This window comes from Hypanus sabinus, chromosome 6 (assembly GCF_030144855.1).
Source record: "Hypanus sabinus isolate sHypSab1 chromosome 6, sHypSab1.hap1, whole genome shotgun sequence".
NCBI lineage: Eukaryota > Metazoa > Chordata > Chondrichthyes > Myliobatiformes > Dasyatidae > Hypanus > Hypanus sabinus.
This window is the reverse complement of record NC_082711.1, coordinates 64,668,769-64,692,493: the sequence shown is the minus strand read 5'-3', so window position 1 is coordinate 64,692,493 and position 23,725 is coordinate 64,668,769. Positions and strand designations below refer to the sequence as shown.

The following is a 23,725-nucleotide window of genomic DNA, read 5'->3' as shown; positions in this document are numbered from 1 at the left end:
GTCCCGATAAGGAACTGTCTTTCATTGTTTGGAACTGTCTCTTTGTGTCCTCACCTTCACTAGGTAGGTCCGGCCATTTACCGCTACCTTGTGTTGGGGACCATTTTGTTGCGTTCAGCTTTCTGTGTATTAGTCTCAGCACTATGTCCTGTTCCCAAGGAGCAGTCCCGGCTCAGTGTCCTGCGTTCCTGTCCCAAGACCAAGGCTCTGTGTTCCACGTTCCTGTCTCCCAAGTCCAAGGCTCCGTGTTCCACGTACCTGTCTCCCAAGTCCAAGGCTCCATATTCCGCATTCCTGTCTCCCAAGTCCAAGGCTCTGTGTTCCAGTCTCCCAAGTCTGAGTCTGAGCTTCATGTCCTCATCCAGCCCAGGAGTCCTGTGTCCTGCCCCCACGTCCAGTCCTGTTGCCTTGCCACATCTTGTCCTTGCCCAGATCCGGAGTCTGAGCCCGAGTAAAGACCTAGGTTTCGGGTCCCTGTCCAGTCTCTGACTCAGAGTCCTTGTCCAGATTCCAAGTTTCTAGTTCCTTGTTCAGGTCCTGCTTTCCTAGTCTAGTCCTAGCCCAGGCCCTGTATCCTAGTCTCATCCAGGGCCTGTGTCTTGTCCAGCGTCATTTCTTCCCCACTTCCCTTGCTTTCTTGACACACCTAGTCCTGTCCCTAGTACTTCAGTGTCTGTGTCTTGCATGTGGTTCTGCTCTCAATGCCCACCTTATGACACAGGCATCTCCCAGTCTCCACCCAGCTTAGAGGAGAAACCTGCCACTCATTTCCAACTCATCACCTGTAGCCAGCTATTTTCAACAGTCCTAGTTTGAACCAGTCAGGCTCAACCAGCTGCTCCAGTTACCTTGTCACCTTGTCATTTGAAGTACCATTCTCTCTTGTTTTGTGGCCCCTTGTAGCTTGTTATTTTGCAGTTTATTAATAAAGCAACTGCTCACTGCTGAATTGTCTTCACTGCTCTGCATTTGGGTCAAGCCTCCTCTAGGTTTGCTGATACTCACTTACATTAATCCACTATTAAGATTATTCTGTCCATATTTCCTTCAATTCTCCCCAGACTTTCTCACTCAACTGAATATTTGGGTAATTTAGAATGAACAATTAACCTGCTGCTCTGCATTCTTCGGGATATTGGAGGAAACTGGAGCACCTCCTCATTACCCATGCGATCACAGGAAAAATATACAAGATCCACACAGACAGCAGAGGATAGATAGAATTATGAGGCAGCAGCTCATTTAGCTATGCCATTGTGCCATCTACAAAAAAACACAGGGCATTGGGAGTGATATCTTGGATTCCTGGTAACTCTGAAGTCAACGATTAACAAATCTACTTTGCTGAGCACCTTCGCTCCATCCACTGAAAGGTGCAATTTCCTGCAGGCCAGCCACTTTAATTCCACTTACTATTCCCACACTGATATGTCTGTCCACAGCCTCCTCCACCAGCAGATTGAGGCTAAATGCAACTATGAGGGACAGCGCCTCATATTATTCCTGTTTCAATCTGGCAGCATGAACATCAAATTCTCAAACTTACAGTGACCACTCCACCTTTACACATTTTTCCCTTTTTTTCTGATGCTCAGCACTATATCTCCTCCCCCACACCAACATACTCCATCTGCCCATCACCCACATACTCTTCACACTAGTTCCCCTTTCCACCATTCACTCCTTTTACTCCATACTCCACTGCCCTCTCCTATCTGATTCCATCATCTTCAGTCCTTTGACACTTCACCTGGCAGCTCTTGCTCAACCCTCCACCTTTTTTTATACTGACTATTCCTGCCCCTTTTTTTCTTCAATCCGGGTGAGCTTGAAACAAAATGTCAACTGGCCATTTTCCTCCATTCCACTGCGTTCCTCCAGCCCTTTGTGAGTTGCTGAAGATCTTGTTTCATCATTTTAATTCTTTTGCCACACCAACATCATCCTTGCATTCACAGGATGTAAAACACATGAAGCTAGCTTCAACAGTTTGGTCAATAATGATCAATCAACATCACAAAAACATTATCTTATTGCTATTTGTGTGAATTTGCTGCACTCTCATGTTTTAAGAGCAACACCGCCAAAAATCTTCCATTCACTGTCCACTATTAAGAAAGACACTACGGAAAGGCAAGTTCTTATTTTACAGCTCCTATCTATTTTTGGGCTATCAGTGCTAGTTTGGAGATAGCTGATGCTGTCTAACCTCAGAAACTACAAAGACATATACCTCATTAGTATTTTGATGGGAGGTTGCCTACAAATGCCAGTGGTTGTTGGCTTTACCTGGAGAACAGAATTGAGCTCAATTAGTTACACAGATGGAGAATCACCACTTTGCAACGTCCAGTGTTCCCAGACGGCTGTATTGGCCTCAGGACTAATTGATTCATTCTGATCCACTCCTTATTCTCCTACATTGACTAACAGAGGACAAGGAATAGCAGCACATCAAAGCAAATTACAGCCTTCCAGGTCCATCAATGAGTTCAACAATTTTAGGTAATTTTCATGGTCTTTTGATTTGGGACAATCAATTGCTGTGGGCAATAATGCAGCTTCTATTTATGCCATGTCCATTCCCATCTTTTTCTTGACCTTATTCAACTCTGTCTCTTTTCCTCCTTTCACCATTATTTACTTTGTCATTTTATCACTCTGTCTTCCAGACCATCACAAATTTATACCTTTCGTTTTTTTCTTATCAATTTTCTATATCATTTTAAATGCTTCTATACTTCTAATCCAAATTTGTTGGAAATTGTCAGAAATTTCCCTGAAATACTAATTATTTCTGTTTTCACAGATATTGCTTGACCTGCAGAGTTTTCCCAGAATTTTCTGCTTTTGTTTTATGAAATTACCTTTGCTTTTATTTTTATAGAGTTTTGTTTTATAAAACACAGTCCGATGTCAGAGTTTACCATTTAGAAGAAATATTACATTATATAATATTACATTCATAAAGGACGGCGATGCCAGCCCAACACAGACTGTAGTCAATTGAGCAGTTTCTGACTGTAGTCAGTTTTGTAGTGTTGGAAACTTTGTAGACATTTTAAACACGATGACTCCCACTACTATGGACATTGTTTTAATATTGTAAATCAAGGAGCTGTACCGCTGAAATAACTCTACTGCTCGTTTTCAAAACAGTATTTTTAACTCGATTACAACCTCAAACACCATGCAAGAAAAAAGACCTGCTGACTAACATTCCTCCAGTTTATCGGAGAGTTACTGGAGTCAACCCTGATTTCTTCTTCTGCTGAGTTTTCTGCACAAGTGAAAATCACACCTTTTCTTTCCGGTTTGGGAACTTTGCAAAGTGAAACCACATAAAATATGCACAGAATTACTATTGTATTTCTACTATTTACTAGACAGTAAAGTGCTAGTTGTGGTTTCATTGGTTTGTTGTACTGAAAAGTTCAATTGGAGAATACTGAATTTTGCGTGCTTGTCTTCACAGGTAATACATGGGACGAAACTAAAGGTGGATATCGAATATCAACAATTTAGCGAAAATGCTATACTTAAACTCTGCGGGAGTAAAATGCAGGCAGGTTTACTTATATCTGCTCTGTGTTACAGAAAGCTCTGCACAATGACTGGACGAGTGTTGCTGGGATACTGGAAAAGAAACTAAAGTTTGCTGCGTGTTCCCTTCAAGAGTTACCAAGCAACCAAGGTTCCATAAACCCTGCATCCACATTTACCTTTCACTGGGTCAACCTGCTGTTCAAGGCTGGAAAACAAATCCTTTCCCGCAATGAATGATTTGAATTTAGCCCTTCCTTGTTTTAATTGGGTCATTTGCAGGTAGGTTTTCCGGATGCAGTTCGTGTGCGACGGTTTCTAAGGCTCAAATACACCGGAGCTGAACTTCGGGTTAGAGGGAGTTGGTTTCCGCAGTCCATCGGAGAGCCTTTGTCCGGCTCGTCTGTGACATTCGGCGCTGCAGAGAGCAATGGCTGATAATGAGGATGCCGCCGACAATAGCATTCAGCCCTCAGAATGCACACCAGGAGAAAGAGACGTGGACAAAGCGCCGTCGGCTAAACCTGACACGGAGATCTCACCTCCGCTCATCTCCATAAAGACCACGGAAGACCAATGTGAGTCCGTACTTGCCAGCAGTTGTTAATGGTGACAAAGGCAACAAGATAAGCCTTACTGTCACCTCAGCATAAAATTCGGTCAAAACGGAATTGGCAAAATAAATAAATGGGTCAATTATGGGTTTAGGAGTTTTGAGCTATATTATTCTGGATGTAGATTGTTCAAAAAGTTTGTAGGGTAGCAATTTTTCTTAGCATGCAGAAATAAGGAAACAGGTATCAAAGTAAAAAGGGCTAGAGATGTGTGTAGAAGTATGCATGGTTTATAAGGTACATAGGGTACAAAATTGGATTAGTATGCTTCTAATAATTTCATGCTAATTATTTATAATTTTATTCATTGAGATACAGCACGGAATAGCCCCCTTACAGCCCTTCGAGCAATGCCACCCAGCAATTCCGCCCCAATTTAATCTTAACCTAATCCCGGTACAATTTTTGGTACCGTGTTTGGACTGTGAAAGGAAATAGATAGCGGAAACTCACTTAATCGCGGGACGGGAGGAACGTACAGACTCCATATAGGCAGTTGCAGCAAATGAACGCGTATCTCTAGTACGTTAAAGTGTTGTGTCAACCACTACACTACCTTGCTACCCCAATTATGGTATAATTGTTAACAGAAAATGCATTATTCATGAGTGCGAGGTACATACCCTGATCTATGTCTCAGTGTGTATTGTACTCTGCATGTCACATTACTCAGCAGACCTATATTTTTTGAACGAAGGGAAAACTAGCCTTTCACATTTTCTGTTACTTTTCCCGCTTTGTTGTCTTACTTGAAATGTGCTGATAGTTTGTCAAATGCTCAGTGACCTTTTGCTGAACCTCCATTGTACTGGTTGCCCCAATGCAACTGCTTTTCTACTTAAAAAAAACTGTCCCGCACGGGTCTCCTTTCATTGTCAGATACGATGGACATCCACCACCAGCTGCTGCCGTATGGAAGATAACTGGCTATCTGGGATTTCCATTGATAAATTACTACCCAAAAAAAAAAATTTCCCTTAAATATGGTTGAGCTACCGTTGTAAATTAATCATTGAACCCATTAAAAAGACGAGGTTAAGCTTCTTTGTCTGTATTATCTGTTGCTAATGGCAAAGCTATGGTTCAGGACAGATTACATTCATAGAAACAGAAAATAAACTTAACCAAATGCACAGATGGATAACTGGCAGAAGTGGCCAGTTCTGAAAAAGACAGATCTGGTTTTCAAGGTAGCAGAATTCAATATTGAATCTGGAAGGCCACGCAAAACCCAGAAGGAAGATGGAATACTGTTCTTTAAACTAGCATTGAGCCTTGACATAACAGGGGAGGAAGCCATTGATTAATAGATTGGAATGGAAATGATATGAGGAATTAAGATGATCGTTCTCCATTCCAAGGGACACTCTTTCTAATGCTTCCACATCCTTCCTATAGGATGGTGCCACGGTATTCCAAGTGTGGACTGATCAATGCTCTGTCCAACATAGTGGCCAAACTCTTGTACTTAATGCTTCAGCCTAGGAAGGAAAATATGCTGAATACCTTCTGCACTACCCTATACTATGTGCTAACTTGGGAGGGGTAGAAGTGAAATGATAGGTGTTACATCTCCTGTAGAGCAGAGTGCTCCAGCTTCAACAAGGTTCTACCATCAGATGCCTTTTAGCATTAAATAGGGATCACAGCCTTCCTGATTTCCTAGTCTGCTCTTCCATCCCTATCACACTATATTAGAGAAACCTTTGGAGTGGTGGCAGATGTAATTTAATCCAGACAAATGTGAGATACCTTTGCAATTTTGTTGCTGGAACCATTGTTGCTTGTCAATATGCAGTATATAAATAGCTTGAATGAGAATATAGATGGATTGATTTGTTAGTTTGCTGATGGCACAGAAATTTCATTTATTAGTTGCTAGCAAGAAGTTATGAAAGAATGCAAATAGACATTGATAAATTGGAAAATCAGTTGGAGCAGTTGCACATGGATCTTAATCCAGACAAGTGTCATATAATGCACATTGGGATGTCAAAAAGTATACAGACACATGCAGTAAATGGCAGGGACCTCAGTGCTGTTGATGCACAGAGGGAACTGGGGTGCAAGTTCACTGCTCCCTGTATATAGTAACCAAGTTTAATGCATTTTATAAGGTAGTGTATATGGTATTTGGCATTTTTTCCTTCATAGGTTGAGGCATTGAGTATAGGGCTGGGATGTTATTTTGCAGCTATATGAACCACTGTCAGTCCACATTTGGAAAATTGTGTATAGTTCTGGTCACCACTCTGCAAGAAGGATGTGGTAGCATTAGAAAGAGTACCGAAGAGTGTTGCCAGGAATGGAGAACTTTAGTTTTAAGGAGAGATTGGATGGAAATTTGAATGCAGGGAGCTAAGAGATGATCTTACTGAGATTTATAAATAATGAGGGGCATAGACAGGGAAGATAGTCTATTTCGGAGTGTGTGGAAGTCTAAAGCCAGAGAACATGGGTTTAAGGTTAGAGGGGAGACATTGTAAAGGAGACCTGAGGGACAGGTGTTACTTAGTGATTATATGGATGAACTGCCAGAGCAGGAGGTAGAGTCAGATCCAGTTACAACATTTACATGGAAATTGGACAGGTACTTGAATAAGAAAGTAGTGGGAGGATATGGACATAATGCATGCAAACTGTAGCATGGACAAATTGGACCAAAAAGCCTTGAGGAGATAACTATACCTTGGATGATAGAGCTACAAACTAAGGATGGATTGAAAATTGATAATTTTAAAAGGAATTGAAATAAAATAAATGGGATAATGATTTTAAATTCTGATGGCATATTTCATGAGCAACTCACATAAAATGCTGAGGAACTCAGCAAGTGAGGTAACATTTATGGAGGGGAATAAAGAGTTGATCTTCTGAGCTGAGGCCCTTCATCAGGACTGCAAAGGAAGGGGTCAGAAACCAAATTAAGAAGGTGGGAATAGGGGAAGGAGTATAAGCTGGCAGGTCATAGGTAAGACCAGTTGAGGGGGAGGGGGGATTGAAGTATGAAGCTGGGATGTGATAGGTGGAAAAAGTTAAAGGCTGAAGAAGAAGGAAGCTCATAGGAGAGGCCAGTGGACTAGAAATGGTTTTGGCGTGAACAAGATGGGTTGATGAGCCTGTTTCTATGCTGTACTTCTCTATGACTCTATGGGCCATGGAGGAAGGGAACTAGAAGAATGTAATAAGCAGGTGAGGACAAGCGGTAAGAGAGTAACTAGAATGAGAAATAGAAAAAGGTTGGGAGGGAGAGAAGGGGTGACTGGCAGAAGTTAAAGAAATCAATGTACATGTCATCAGATGGAATTTGTGTTACTCCTCCAACCTGAATTTAGCCTCATTCTAGTAGTAGAGGAAGCCATAGACAAGCATGATATAATGGGAATGTGAAGTTAATTTGTGTTGAACAGAGTGAAGGTGCTCAATGAAGCGGTTCCCCAGTCACACTGATGTAGAGTATGCCATACCGGGAGCATTGTATGCAATAAATTATGGCAACAGAATCACAAGTGAAGTGTAGCCTCATCGGGAAGGACGGTTTGGTGCACTGAATGTCGATCAGGAAGGAGATGTTAGGAGAGGTGTAGCATGTCATACTTGGAGGGAAAAGTGCCAGGAGGGAGATCAGTGGGAAAGGATAAGTGGTCAAAGGAGTCACATGGAGAGTAATTTCTATGGAAGCCAAGGGGTTGTGTGGAGATGGAAAGATGTGCTTGATGGCAAGATCCTGTTGGAGATGGCAGAAATTATGGAGAATAACGTGCTGGATATGGAGGTTTGTGGGGTGGTAGGTACTGACCCTGTTTGTGAGAACAGAAGGATGGGCTGAGGACAGATGTATGAGAAATGGAGGAGATATGGATGAGCAAAGTATTGATGGTGGTGGAAAAGAAACCCATTCTTTGAAAAAGAGGACATCTGAAATGTTCTAGTATTCTAGAGTGGAAAGTTTTATTCTGAGAAGAGATGCAGTAAGGATGGAGGAACTGAGAGAAGTAGTATTTTATAAGTGATAGTGTGGGAAAAGGTATAGTCAATATAGCTGTGAGAGTCAATAGGTTTGCAAAATGTGTTAGTTGATAACCTGTCTCCAGAGATGAAGATGGAGAGATTGAGAGGAGCGGTATCGGAGATGGACTAAGTAAATTTGAGGGCAAGGTGGAAGTTGGAGGCAAAGCTGATGAAATTGACAATCTCAGCATGGGTGCAGGAAACAGGATCAATGCAGTTGTCAATGTCGATTGAAAGAATTGTGGAGCATTACCAGTATAGTTTTGGAACACGCTCTATTTCTCGTAGCCAATGAAAAGGCAGGCACAACTGGGGCCTACTTGAGTGCCCATGAAATATGCAACTATTTCTTCCAGACCCTATATCACATATAGCAATATATTTCATAACACCTTGTAAGAAACATTGTATGTTCATAATTTTTTATCTATTCATCTTTGTTTATAAGTTACAAATATTTATTTCTAACAAATCATAGCTGGAGAACCAAATCGGCACAGACGTGTAGGTGCTTCGAGATTGAAAAATTTAGGATTAGGACAAGCTAGAACAGCAGCATCTCCAACAACATCGGTCTCAGTAAGTGGCTTTCAAAATTGCAATACTATCTGATTAATCTGAATGCAGTTTTATGTATCTTAAGTTTGATTTAGTTGGGAAACCTGCCCAGGTCAAGTTCAGTCCCCCTGGAACTGCCCACTTCTCAACCAGGTTCACATAACATTCAGTCTGAAGCAGTTACTCCATTTGAAAAACCTGCAAATGACCACTGTTAATATTGTCTTAAGAGTGTTGAATGCATGAATAAATATTTTCTGCTGTCTACTGTTTTAATGGATGGATTTGTTAATGTAGTGCTCAGTAGATAATAAAAGGGATTTTATATGGGAGTTTTTTTATACAGAGGATGCTTGATATCTGGAATTTGCTGTGAGAGGAGGCGGTGGAATTATTTATAATTACTATGTAAGTGATATTTGGACAGGCAAAACATTGAATGATACAGACCTAGTGTGACAAGTGGGAATAGTGAAGATGGGGAAAAAAGGTTGGCATAAGGTAGATGACTGATAAATCCATTTTTATGCTGTATAACTTTATGACTCTGTTATTGACATGTATAATTTTCAACCTATTATTGCCCATTGCAGACTCAAGGAAAGAAGACCTTGCTACTTTCCACTGAGGCAAAAAAGGAAATGATAAAACAAGCCAAAGCAGCAAGGGAAGAACGAAAGTCTCAAATGGATTCACGTCATAACTATATTATATCTAAATTGGCAGATGGAACAGGTCTGGAAGAAACAGTTGTGCAGGATTTCATAATATCAGATGAAAAAGTATGCATTCTGATTTTAATGGCATAGAATTTGCATTTTAAAGCTCCTTTGATGCAATAGTAACAAATCTATATCAAGCTAGAAATGTAAGATTTCAGGAGTAATACTAATGAATATTATTACAAGGTAGATGCTCAGTCCACTCAAATGTTTTCTAATGAAAGGCTTGTCATGTGGTCAGTGCACACCAACAATCACTGCACACTACTAATCTTGCTCACTACTAGTGTCCACGATGATCAGATGTGTGAGAGAGAGGATTCACATTTGAAATATTGATTGGGTGTTTGGGGTTGTCAGGAAGTCGTACTTAGGTAGCTGGACCAACCATCTGAAAAACAGGGCCTGTGAGGATATGAGTCAATGTGTCTATTGGAGGACCAGAGTTTGATGGGGAGACTCAGCTATTATATCGTGACCCCTGAGAGGATATTCAGCTGTATGAGGAACAGAAGGAGGAAGCATATTACATTTTGCTCACTGGATAATTGGAGCATAGAGGATCCAGTTCAGCCATTATTGGGGACCTGGTGTGACATAGTTGGGAGTGGGGTTGGCCATAGGTGGAAAAGGGCCTGGGGTGGTGTTTGGGCCATGGGAAAATTGGAGAATATTTCCATCTTTAAGGGCACAATTCAGACCATGGGGAGATGGGATGTGTGGTTGGCTGAAGTCTGAAGATTAAGAAAATTTTGCGTTGGGGAATGGAGACAGGTCTTTTATCTGGGCCTTTTGTAGAGTCTATTTTCATAATAGATAGCTAGGTGCCAGGGAGAATGTTAACTCCAGTGCCAGCTGGAGTGTCGGGCTTGAAGCCAGGGCCACGATAAATGGGGTATGGTGCATTTGGAAAGCTTCGGGAAGAGGCAATCAAATCAGGAAAATCAACACTGATGAATCTCAAAGGGTGACAGTCCAGTGAAGAAATTATTTCTAATTACTAATAAGTACAGGTTGAGTATCTCTTATCCAAAAATCCAAAGTAAACCCCCCCCCCCCCCCCAAAATCAGATACTTTTAAGTGCTGACATGACGTCACAAATGGAAAATTCCACAAGATGTTTTGGAAGGTTCTCAGGTGATGCTCAGGTCTCTGTGTAGCACAGACTCTTCTAGGAAGTGACCTCAAATATGTAATGAACTGAAGTTAATGAAAAATAATGCATAAAGTGAAAAATGAAGATCTAGAGCATGTATTGAAAGAATGAATTCGTCAGTGCTGGAGTGAACATATGCCATTTAATGGTATGCTGATCATGCTTTCGTGACGAACTGAAAATTGAAGTTAATTGTGAATACTTAGCAGGCTGGTAGCAAGAGTTTAAGAGAAGGCATAACATTAATTTTTTAAATATTTGTGGTGATAAAGCATCTGCTGATCATTAAGCAGCAGAGAAGTTCATTGATGTATTTGCCAAGATCATCACTGATGAACAAGTCTATAATGCCGATTGTTATTATACTTTATATAAAACTTAAAAGAACACAGCATCATCGATGGAGACTGAAAATTTGCCGTTGTTTGTTTTTGTACAACAGCTGATTCAGGTATTCTCCCAATGCTGTTGTGCTGCTTTCATTACTTCACACACATTATATTTTCATTACTTTAATGATATATAATAATACTTACTCTTAAGAAAAAATGTGATGAACAAATGTAAGACAAAAACTTCATACCAGTAGTACATAAATTCAGAGTTGGAACTGATGGAGATCCCAAGCTATCTTATTATATATAACAAATTCAGAAAAAATCCAAAATCCAAAACACTTCTGGCCCCAAGCATTTCAGATAAGGGTCTCTCAACTGCAATGCTAAAATTTAGTTATTTCAATAGTGACTGATTACGGCCATTCCTGAGGACAATATGAACAAATTTTCCACAGTGTTCTAAAAGGATGGTATTTGATGCATGTCTGTTGCAGGATTCCTGTCTGACCTGCAAGGACAATTCATACCAGTAAGCATTTAGTCAAATTTGTAGGGTTGCATGAAACAATCTGAAAAGACCTTTGCTGTATTCTGCACTAGGAAACATCCATTGTTAACCACACAGGCCTGCAGTTAGCAATGTCATGTAATTGAATGTCTAAGGATTTGTACTTTAAATATTTCATTTTGATATTTAATATTAGGAATTTTTGATCATGCTTTAGAAGCGTACGTGGAAAATGCTGAAGTTATTTTCTACTAGAGTTAATCTTTTAAAATGTTGCAAAGCCAAATGGCATATGTAAATGCAATTTCATTGGTTTTTTTTGATAATATGGTAAATGAAAAGCAGCGGAATGCATGTTTTTTTCCTTTATTTTAAATACTTAAATTTCATTGTTACTCCTTGTGTGGAAAAAATGGCTAACAAATAATTAACAACAGTAAATAAAGGCATGGTATAAACTTATGTATGATGGTTCGTGATAGAATTGCAATATTTGATAATTAATACAATAAAGTTTAAAATTTAATTACATTTATTTAGTAAATCAGAGTTTTAACATTTTAAATCCTAAAACAAGTTTTCACATTTATGATATTTTTCTTTTCTAGTATCATATGATTGAAGAATTCTTTGCACCAAATGGTTCTAAAAAATTATTATTTTATTACCAAGAAATAGCTGCAGTAAGTATCTACTAGTAGAATTTAAACGTTTGAATATGCCTAAATGTAGGTACAATATCAACTTCAAGTTCAGGTTCAGTTTATTGTCATTCAATTGTACACATATATACTGTCAAACAAACGTTCCCCTGGATCATGGTGCACAACACAGAACATGTAACTCACACACATAACACATAAAGTAAAAATAACAAAAAAGAAGGTGCATTTATGATACAAGTTAAATAGTAAACAATATAATGCTACTGTTGCTTCATGCGTGATGAGACCTGGATGGTGGCAGCAAGTTCAGTAGTCTTACAGTCTGGGGCAAGAAGCTGCTACCAATCCTAACAGTTCTTTTCTTAATGCTGTGTTACCTCCTGCCTAATGCTTGGGGGTCAAGGAGATTGTTGGATGGATGGAAGGGATCACTGATAATACTAAAGCCCTGCATACACTGCACTCCTGATAAATATTTCTGATGGGTGGAGAAGAGGCCACAATGATCCTCACAGCCATCCTTGCAGTCCTAGGATGCTTAACAGAATATTGTTTTGCTTAAAATTAAAGTTTTATATAATAGTTCAATTTCAAATAGTATTAATTTTATTTAAAGCACAAGTCAACTCATTGAAGGGTGTATTTAAAAGGAAATGCAATTTAATTTCTTTCTAGCTATCTAAACTGATTTTGATTAGACCATAAGACCATAAAGCACAGGAGCAGAATTAGACAATCGGGCCCATTGAGTCTGCTCTGCCATTTCATCATAGTTGAATCTTTTTTTCACCTCCTTAGTCCCATGCCCCGGCCTTCTGCTTGCAACCTTTGATCCTGTGGCCAATCAAGAGTCTATCTATCTCCACCTAAGTTAACCTGCAAGTTAACTTTAGGGTGTTCTGCACAAGGACTCCCAAGACCCTTTGCATTTCAGATTTTTGGATTTTCTCCCCATTTAGAAAATAGTCTGCACATTTATTTCAACTACCAAAGTGCATGACCTTGCATTTTCCAACATTGTATTTCGTTTGCCACTTTCTTGCCCATTCTCCTAATCTGTCTAAATCCTTCTGCATCCTACCTGTTTCCTTAACACTACCTGCCCCTCTGCCAATCTTTACATCATCTGCAAACTTGGCGACAAAGCTATCTTTTCCATCATATAAATCATTGATATACAGCATAAAAAGAAGTGGTCCCAACACCGATCCCTGCGGAACAGCACTAGTCGCTGGCAGCCAACTAGAAAAGGACCCTTTCATTCCCACTCAATGCCTCCTGCCAATCAGCCAATGCTCTAACCATGTAACTTTCCTGTAATACCATGTGCTCTTAACTTGGTAAGCAGCTTCATGTGTGGCACCATGACAAAGGCTTTCTGAAAATCCAAATATACAACATCCACTGCATCCCCTTTATCTATCCTCAATCTCCTGTAATCTCCTCAAAGATTTCCAACAGGTTCATCAGGAAGGATTTTTCCTGAAAGAAACCATGCTGACTTTGTACTATCTTGTCCTGTGTCACCAAGTACTCCATCACCTCATCCCTAACAATTGTCTCTAACATCTTCCCAATCACTGAGGTCAGGCTAACTGGTCTATAATTTCCTTTCTGCTGCCTTCTTCCTTTCTTAAAGAGTGGAGTGATATTTGCAATGTTCCAGTCCTCTGGCACCATGCCAATGTACAATGATTTCTGAAAAATCATTTCTAATGCCACTACAATCTCTAATGCTACCTTTTTCAGAACCCTAGGATGCAGTTCATCTAGTCCGGTGATGTACGCACCCTTAGGTCTTTCAGCTTTTTGAGCACCTTCTCCCTTGTAATCGTAACTTCATTCACTTCTCTTCCCTCATCCCTTCATTCACTTTTCTACCCTTCAACACCTGGCACACTGCTCATGTCTTCCACAGTGAAGACTGATGGAAAGTACTCATGTAGTTCATCTCCCATCTCCTTGTTCCCTGTTATTATTTCTCTGGCTTCATTTTTGAGTGATCCTATATCCACTCTCATCTCTCTTATTTTTTTATATACTTGAAAAAGCTTTTTCTATTCACCTTGATATTGTTTCATCTTTTCCCTCCTAATGATCCTTCTAGTTGCTTTCTGTAGGTTTTTAAAACAACTAAAACCATGATTATTAACAATACTCAACTGAACTTAAATAATTTATACATTTCTAATGATTGACATTGATTTGTTTAAGAATATGTTGTTTAACCCTTTAGAACATAGATTTGAAACGTCTAAGTGCTGACACATCCAGAAGCATGCCTCAGAAAAGGCTGTTCATCACGGATGGCTCAGTTGAGGTAGGGTTATTCACATTAAAGTTTCTCTTGTAATCTACAAACTTATAAATACACTTGGTTTCAGAAGGCTGATATTTCAATTTTTCAATTTTTTTCTGTTCGTCCTTCAGGGTTTGACAGGAACTTGTTTATTTTTTCTCCGAACTACGAATAAAAGCATCAGCTCAGCAAATGTTTCTCAGGTCAGTTGCATGGTCCAATCCAAAAAAAAGTCATGTTAAGAACTTCTTAAGAATGTCTGAATGAGCACTTCTACATAAAAGACTGCTTTGACTAAAAAAGTCAAGGTGATTTTTGGCTTCCTGGTCTCAAGATCTTTCCAGGTTGCCAGGCTGATCTTTGGCACATCTTAGTGTTTGCTACTCACGGTTGCATTTATCAAAATCACCAAAACTCCATGATCAAGAAGAGAAGGTTTGATCTACTTTTCCTTCTGTGCACAGAAGCAGGATGGGTAGGCAGAGAGATTTGCCTATACTAAAGGTTCCTCAACACGCAGGTCATATAGTCTTGACAAAGACCTCTCTAACAGCCTTCCACTAGAAGCACTTGCTGTTACCCGGGAGAATATCCTTGGTCCTATTCCACATAGAGCATGCATCCTGCAAGCATTGTATTTCACTAGCGTGTCCAGATCTTTCTGACTGCTGAAACACTTTCTTACACTGCAACCCCAACATTGTAGTGCCCATCTTTCTAAGTGGTAGACTTGCCCAGGTGGAAGTTCTGCTTGTGTTGTTGTTTTAAGTGGTTGTAGTGCTTGACCAATTGGCAACTTCTGAAGGAGTGCCGTAATGGAGTAATGCAGTAAAACTGACACAATGCAGTGGTACAGAGGGAAACTGGATAATGCTGTTTTGGGAAAGCTGCAACTGAAAATTTAAAAAATAATGTTAGGCTGAAACATAATGCCGATCTAATACAATTAAATTGTGATAAAGTATTTTTTTAGGCCAGAGAGTTTAAAGAATGTAACAGATAAAATCAACACCTGAGTATTCTGAAAATATCTAGATAAGAAGACAAGAATTTGTCTTATTAAACATGCTTTAACATCAGGGGAACAGAAATACACCATTTGCACTATTTAGTGTAGAATTTATTATTACCATGTATTTTGTTTGCTCTGTGAGCAAAGAATTTCATTGCATCCTGGTGTATAAAACAAAAAAATTAAACTGTCTGAAAAACACATACAAAATGCTCAAAGAAGTATAAAGACCTACCAGCAAAGAGGAAAAATTATATACAGGTCATCCTTCATCAATTTTTTAACAATTGTTTTTATTGCTGAGTTGAATCAGTCATGGAGGGCAAAGAGGATAGATACTGGATAATGATTGTTAAAATTATTGTTATTAATTTATTAAGCTAATATCAACCCTAGCCGATTTTATTCATTAATATAAAATGCATCTTTTCTATTTAGGAAGTAAATTTTGGCATGCTGAATTGTTCTGAGGAGAATCTTCTTCAAGGGTTGGAGAAACTGCTTGGTAATGTAATGGTACCTGCACTGCGATCTCAAGAGGTAACCTTTCTCCAATTGAGATACATGGCACAGTTATTGTATACTTTTAAAAAATAAAATAATTGATTGTAGTTTTACATTAATCCTGCTCTTTGTATTGAAGAGTAAATTAATTAGGCATGGATTTGACATGCAATTTAGTAAAATCTATTGAAAATTCAGTTTATGTGTGGCCAAAGTCAAATATATCATGAGGGAAAGCTATCATCATCAACTGCCCATGATCTCTGAATGAACTGATGCAATGAATACAGCTGCCTTTCAACTTGATTGCCAGCAAAAACTAACATTGGCACAACACTGACATCTGCTGTTGGAATAAAAATCTGAATAGATATTTTCCAGACTAATCTTTGTGCAATGGCGTGTTATAGTTTATATATACAGTAGTTTCACTGAGGACTTGTCCATCAATATTGACAATTGTCTTTTTCAGTGTGCGTAGTAACTACTTAATAAACACGAGTTTTTATTTCTTCATGGAAGGTTGAAGTTTCTTGAAGAACGAGCACATGATACTAGCTTCACGTTAGTTAGACAGGAAAGAGGCTTGTATAATAGAACAGAACAGAACAAAAAGCTTCTTATGTAGATTTTCTGTGTATGAAATTTTGGAACATTAGCATTTTTGACAAGATTGACTTTTTTGGTGTTTCTTTTGCTGCCTTCAAGAAGATGGACATCCTGTTACTTGAACTACTATACAGTAATTTGTACATTGAATGAGTCCATAAAGTTAAATACAAACTTCCAAAATGCTACAAAACGCAGGTTGATCTTTCACAGTATTGACCAGAACTGAAGATTTTATTGTTAAATGTTCTAATCAAGGCAGTCATATAAAATCAGTTCAGAAAATTGAATTTTATTTAAAAACTATAAAGTATTGCAATTAGAGGCTTCAATGCAACTGGTTCTTTAATTTTCATAATGTATTTTCAACCATTTGTTGGCAGTGTCAACATTTTGTTCTTTACTAATACATAGAATTGGGGATCTATTAAAGAAGGAATAAAGAATGCTCAGATTCAAGAGTTCTTTGAATCCTTGGACAAGTTTGTTAGCAACTTGACTTCAGCCAGAAAAAACATGGAACAGCAAATTATTCTTACAGAGGTGACTACGGCTTACAACATTGATGACCTGCATACTCCCTCAGACTATTTGATTGCAGGTATTGTATATTATTTATAATTTTTATAGCTTTAAGTTTTCAATTTGTTTCAGTGATAATGTTTTCAAAATGTAATGCTATTAAGTATAAATGTGCATTTCTTATTCTTATTTAGGTTTTCCAAATTATTCAGCAGTTCCATGCTTTGAAGTAAATCTTATTTAATTCAGAAATATAGAGAACATTAAGATGTGAGAACTCAAAATCTATGGTTACTTTTTCATGATATCATTTGCATTGACATCTAACAGGGTTGACAGGAGGCCTCGTAATTTACACTCTTTGCCACTGCAGATACATCTTTTCCACCTACAAGCCCATGGAACCATAAAATATTGTGGCAAACCACAGTTGTGGAGAGATAACGATACCTAGGCACTGTCTGTTTTGCCATTAAATAAAATTAAGGATAATCTTTTACCTCAGCGCTGCTATCCCACTTTAACCCAATATTCCTTGATTCATTAATTTCTAAAAAAAAATCTGTCTGTGTATTGAATATTTAAAATTGCCAAGTCTCTTCAGTAGATGAAAATAAAAAAGTGCAAATACTGTAAATCAGAAGTAGAAATGCTGAGAGTATAAGGCGGTATCTGAGGCAAGAAAATTGCTGCTTAAGATCAACAGAACTGGGAAGGAGAGAAAACAGGCTGGTTTTCAATAGCATAGAACGTGGAAGAAAAGAAGATTGTTCTATTAGGAGAGATCGCACAGACTGGATCTATACTCTATAGAGTTTTCAAAAATAAGAGGTGGTGTCATTGGTTTTAACATGGCTTAAATGGGTTAGTGCAGAGATGATATTTCCCCAATTAGGCTGCCTAGAACCAGAAGTATTAGTCTCAATGTTAAGTATTTTGTTGCTTTGAGTGAAAAACTTTCTTCATCAAGATAGTAAGGAACCTTTGGAGTTGTTTTACCAAAGGGAGCTCAATTACTTAGTACATTTAAAACAGAAATTGATAGATTTTTGGATATTAACAGAATCCATGATTAAGGGACTTATTCAGAAAGTGATATTGAAGTAAAATCTTAAGAAGAGCAAAAATCTTAATGGATGGCAGAGCAGGCACAAAAAAATCAAATGGTCTACTCCACTGTTTTGTGTAATTCTTGACTGGCACAGAGGCAAGGGTAATACTTCGTCTTATGAAACAACTGAAAATCCTTTAATTATTTTGTATAGATATTGATATACATTAAATAAATTAAACTAAATTGGGTTTACTTTTTAACTTCTAGCTAACAACTCTGAATGTGTGGAGCAACTAGAGGGAGTGCTGATGTCATGGAGTAAACAAATTGAACAAGTTTTAGCTGAAAGTGAGCAAATGAGAAAAGAAGCAGATGACATTGGTCCTTCTGCAGAACTCGATCATTGGAAGATGAGAATGGCCAAGTTTAATAGGTACACTTTGATATATTTCCAGCTCATTGTATAGTTCAGTTAACTAATCGTTTTTGGTTGCACTTCAGTTACCACTGGATTTAAAAATGTTTTAAAAAAGATCTAAACAGATGAACTTTACTGCTTTGAGTACAGGTGCTTTATATTGTTGTGTGAATGGGCCCGAAGTCTGTTCCATGCCTTTTGCACACTGAGGACATCATACATTTTTGTCCATATAGAAACCTGTTCAAATATTGTAAATAAAACATAAACCCAAATGTTAATGTTACCCATAGGATGGGGGAAATTGAGTGTGGTGGGGTGTAGCCCGTCTGTAAATTTATGTTTTATTTTCTCTTTATGGTCTATTCCTTTCAATTGCTCTTCTTTGTTCTCATCCCACATTTTGTTTAGGCTCCAGTGATCAATCCATAATAAAAAGACCGTTGTGGCACTTTTCTAAAAAGATGGTAGTACTCTAAGATTCACACAGCATGCTTTCATTGGCTTTGCATGCTTGCGTCTTGATTCGGTAGCAGTCCTAGAATTTGTTAAATCCTAATAACACCAAACAGATTCTAAATTATTACTAAAGATCAGCTCAACACAGAAGAGGGCTGGAATTAGATTGATTTTGCTTGTGGCTTTTGTCTTGTTGAAACCTTGGGAGTTTAATTTCTGAATATAACTGGTTAGAATAGACTATATATAGACTATATGACAATGTCAGATGGATATCCTACTGTCTTGTGTTTTTTTTCTGGCTAAGTAAAGAAATGAATTTCCTTTTTACATTGGCAGTATCTTGTCTTGAAAATATCACATACCTGCAATGAGCACTGAAGAGCCAATGCTCATCGATTGTTTTTATTGACTTGTAATGAGATTCCACTTCCTTTCTCAATTTATATTTTTACAAATTGAACTTTCTGGATTAAGATAGGATTTAATCAGTTACATTTATATAATAAATACAAGAGCTTATGGATTGTTAATTCAGCACCTCCTCTAGTAGAATTAATCAGAATTAGAATCAGGTTTATTATTACTGGTATGTGACATGAAATTCTTTAACTTAGCAGAAGCAGTTCAATAGAAGACATAATATAGAAGAGAAAAACTGAAATAGAAATAATAATAAATAAATAAATAAATAGATCGATTATTATATATGTATATTGAATAGATTAAAAAATGAGCAAATACTGTATATTAAAAAAAGTGAGGTGGTGTCCAAGGGTTCAATGTCCATTTAGGAATTGGATGGCAGAGGGGAAGAAACTGCTCCTGAGTTGCTGAGTGTGTATCTTCAGGCTTCTGTACCTCCTACCTGATGGTAACAGTGAGAAAAGGGCATGCCCTGGGTGTTGGAGGTCCTTAATAATGGACACTGCCTTTCTGACACACCGCTCCCTGAAGATGTCCTGGGTTCTTTGTAGGCTAGTACCCAAGACGGAGCTGACTAGATTTACAACCCTCTGCAGCTTCTTTTGGTCCTTTGCAGTAGCCCTCCCAACCCCATACCAGACAGTGATGCAGTCTGTCAGAATGCTCTCCAAGGTATATCTATAGAAATGTATTTGTTGACATGCCAAATCTCTTCAAGCTCCTAATAAAGTATAGCTGCTGTCTTGCCTTCTTTATAACTACGTCGATATGTTGGGACCAGGTTAGATCCTCAGAAATTTTTACACCCAGAAACTTGAAACTGCCCACTCTCTCCACTTCTGATCCCTCTATGAGGATTGGTATGTCAGCATTTAATACCATCATTCCATAATCCTGATTGAGAAGTTGCAGAACCTGGACCTCTGTACCTACCTCTGCAAATGGATCCTCAAGTTCTTAACCGGAAAACCACAATCTGTGCGGATTGGTGATAACATATCCTCCTCACTGACGATCAACACTAATGCACCTCAGGGGTGTGTGCTTAGCCCACTGCTCTACTCTCTATATACACATGACTGTGTGGTTAGGCATAGCTCAAATACCATCTATAAATTTGTTGACGATGCAACCATTGTTGGTAGAATCTCAGGTAGTGACGAGAGGGCATACTGGAGTGAGATATGCCAACTAGTGGAATGGTGCTGCAGCAATAACCTGCCACCCGACATCAGTAAGATGAAAGAAGTGATTGTGGACTTCAGAAAGTGAAAGAAGAAGAAACACATGCCAATCCTCATAGAGGGATCAGAAGTGGAGAAAGTGAGCAGTTTTAAGTTCCTGGGTGTCAAGATCTCTGAGGACCTAACTTTGTCCCAACATGCCATATAGTTATAAAGAAGGCAAGACAGCAGCTATACTTTATTAGGAGTCTGAAGAGATCCGGCATATCAACAAACACGCTGAAAAACTTCTATAGTTGTACAGTGGAGAGGCTGACAGGCTGCATCACTGTCTGGTACGGAATGGTTACTGCATAAGACCAAAAAGAAGCTTCAGAAGGTTGTAAATCCATTCAGCTCCATCTTGGACACTAGCCTACAAAGTACCCAGGTCATCTTTGGAAAGCAGTGTGTCAGAAAGACCTGGGTGCTGGAGGTCCATTATTAAGGACCTCCAATACCCAGGGTATGCCTTTTTCTCACTGCTACTATCAGCTAGGAGGTACAGAAGCCTGAAGGCACACACTCAGCAATTCAGGAACAGCTTCTTCCCCTCTGCCATCCAATTCCTAAATGGACATTGAATCTTTGGACACAATCTCACTTTTAAAAAAAATATACAGTATTTCTGTTTTTTCACATTTTAAAAAATCTGTTTGATATATGTATACTGTAATTGATTTACTTGTTTATTTATTATTATTTTTATTTTTATTTTTATTTTTTCTCTGCTAGATTATGTATTGCATTGAACTGCTGCTGCTAAGTTAACAAATTTCATGTCCCATGTGAATGATAATCAACCTGATTCTGATTCTGATTCTGATTTTGATTCTACCATAATGCACAATGTTTAGGACACCAAATTAATAAACCAGAAGCTTGGACAACTAATTTTAAATCCAACAATGGTGTCTGTTGGTGTTCTATGTCTAAGTTCTATTAATATTCTGAAATTTGGAACAAATATTCATTAGTAATTACAGCAACTATAAAAAAGCCTAAAAAACATGTCACAAAGATCCCATCAGATTTAATAATGTCTTTCAGGGGAATCCTTGACTGGTAAACGAGTTAAAGATTAAAGGGAAAAGGCTCAAAAATTGGGTTGAAAAAAGTCAGTCATGAATGGTTCAGATAAATAATTGATGGACTAAATAGCCCTATTCTGCTGTTGGATTGTGTGGTCTTTATTCTTATTTAAACTAGCCTTTTATGATTTCACATCAACCATTAAGTGGTTGGTTGACACAGAAAGGGCCGTGTAGTTAATTCTGTTGTGGTTCACTACCACCTCTGAAGTGCATTTACAAATGGGTAAAAAGTGCTGACCTTGGCAGCAAAGAGATTTCAAAAATGGTGAAAAACAAACAACTCATGAAGACATGAGACTGTAGTGCAATTCATTTAAGCCAGATAGTAAATCTCATATTTTCACTTCCATAAACAAAGCAATTAATGACTGGTGAATTAGTACTTCCAAACAGTTGACTGATCAATCATTCATCTATACCCTTCAGGAATTTTCCATAGTCAACGTGTTTTCAAACCACCTCCCTCCCCATCAACATATCTCAAAACATTAACTGCACATTTATCTAATGAAATAGTGCTCAACTATTCTGTCTCATTGTAAATTGAATTGGTAGTTTCTAGTTCCCTTCCTTACCTTCCTAAGAAATTTATAGATGGTTATCCTAGCAAACTTCAACAAATGTGAATTAGAAATGGAATACTTTTTCAGATATTCTTTTTGTTGAATTCTCATGTTAAAATTAAATCTCCCACTTCTGCCACAATGATGATTTCTATGTTTGTAACTATATCTATGTTTATAATTGTCCCCGTGCTATAGGAGATCCATAAAAATAACTAACTGCTGTTTCTTAATTGTCCAATCACCAATACCGGAATTCATTTTTTATTAGTCCAAAGGCATCACAATATATCTGAATTTCGATGCTACTGAATCCTAAATTTCTCAGGCTCTCAAAGTAAACATTTTATCTAGATTTGTGAAGTTGAATCTGTATATTCCGTGCCTTTAAAATTTTATTATTTTTATTTTTAATTTTAGCCTTCTTGATCAAATTAAGAGTCATCAAGTAAGAAGAGTTATAGGCATTCTTCAGGTTGCAAAGTCCAGGTCACTGAAACATTGGAGAAAACTGGTAAATTTTACCTTTTAAACTAAGTTTGATAGGCAAATATTATATTGTTTGTAAGAAGCTGTTCACAGTTGAGTAGTCATATATTCTTTCATCAAACCAATCCTTGGAAGTGTCAATTCTTTGCAATAATCTATTGTTTTCTTTTTACCTAGGATGGCAATATTACAGATGTGGCCAATGAAGCTAAAGATAATGTGAAATATCTCTACACACTGGACAAGTTCTTTGGGCCCCTTGTGAAATGTTCACCGGTTGGTTGATGCATTCTGATTAATTCTACTGGAAGAAAATGTATAACATTGAACAGAATATATTTCAATATTTATTATTGTTTCAGGCCACCATGATTGAACATGTCCCTAATTTGTTGAACAGTATTCGAATGATCCACAGCATTTCAAAGTACTACAATACATCAGAGCATATGACCTCTCTTTTTATCAAAGTTACCAATCAAATGATCACTACATGCAAAAAGTACCTCTGTCAGAACACTGGAAAAATTTGGGAGCATGACAGGTAATCAAGTTATTTATTTTTGATACAGAAATTTTAGCTGAACAACATTTTAACCAAATCTTTTAAGTTTGCTGAGCACAAAATTAAAGAAGGAAAACAGTGAATTTCCATGGAATTTATTGATCAATAATTGGTTTCTTGAGACTCGACTCATTCAAGTAATAGAAGGAAGATTTTCTTCATTGCTTGAGTATTCTTTCATTTTTACTTTAGCCCATTCCGTCCTGGTTCTTCCAGGAACAGCATAAATATAATGACATTGAGTGGAATTACAACTTTTAATGCATATCATTATCCACGATTGCTAATGAGATGGTGATGAGTTACATTCTTAAACTGCAGCAGTACTTCTGGTGAACATACCAGTAGCAAACATTCTAATGGAGATATTAC

At 38.0% G+C, this 23,725-nt stretch overlaps 2 protein-coding genes across 3 annotated transcripts in view; one reads left to right on the top strand and one right to left on the bottom strand.

Moving 5' to 3' along the window:
* Positions 1-3,861, bottom strand: part of ift57 (intraflagellar transport 57 homolog (Chlamydomonas)) — a 50,110-nt gene extending 46,249 nt beyond the window's left edge. Inside the window, exon 1 of one of the 2 annotated variants that reach the window (XM_059972335.1) lies at positions 3,723-3,861. The gene's annotated coding sequence lies outside the window, so the exon portion shown is untranslated. The remainder of the gene's footprint in view (positions 1-3,722) is intronic. The other variant, XM_059972336.1, reaches the window with a different exon arrangement.
* A 98-nt stretch (positions 3,862-3,959) lies between these two features.
* Positions 3,960-23,725, top strand: part of dnah5l (dynein, axonemal, heavy chain 5 like) — a 261,395-nt gene continuing 241,629 nt past the window's right edge. The window contains exons 1-12 of the mRNA XM_059972318.1: positions 3,960-4,121; positions 8,647-8,747; positions 9,320-9,508; positions 12,060-12,134; positions 14,353-14,436; positions 14,547-14,618; positions 15,866-15,967; positions 16,955-17,141; positions 18,384-18,549; positions 22,720-22,813; positions 22,966-23,064; positions 23,151-23,332. Coding sequence (XP_059828301.1) covers positions 3,974-4,121; positions 8,647-8,747; positions 9,320-9,508; positions 12,060-12,134; positions 14,353-14,436; positions 14,547-14,618; positions 15,866-15,967; positions 16,955-17,141; positions 18,384-18,549; positions 22,720-22,813; positions 22,966-23,064; positions 23,151-23,332 — 1,499 coding nt within the window. The 5' untranslated portion in view covers positions 3,960-3,973. The remainder of the gene's footprint in view (positions 4,122-8,646; positions 8,748-9,319; positions 9,509-12,059; positions 12,135-14,352; positions 14,437-14,546; positions 14,619-15,865; positions 15,968-16,954; positions 17,142-18,383; positions 18,550-22,719; positions 22,814-22,965; positions 23,065-23,150; positions 23,333-23,725) is intronic.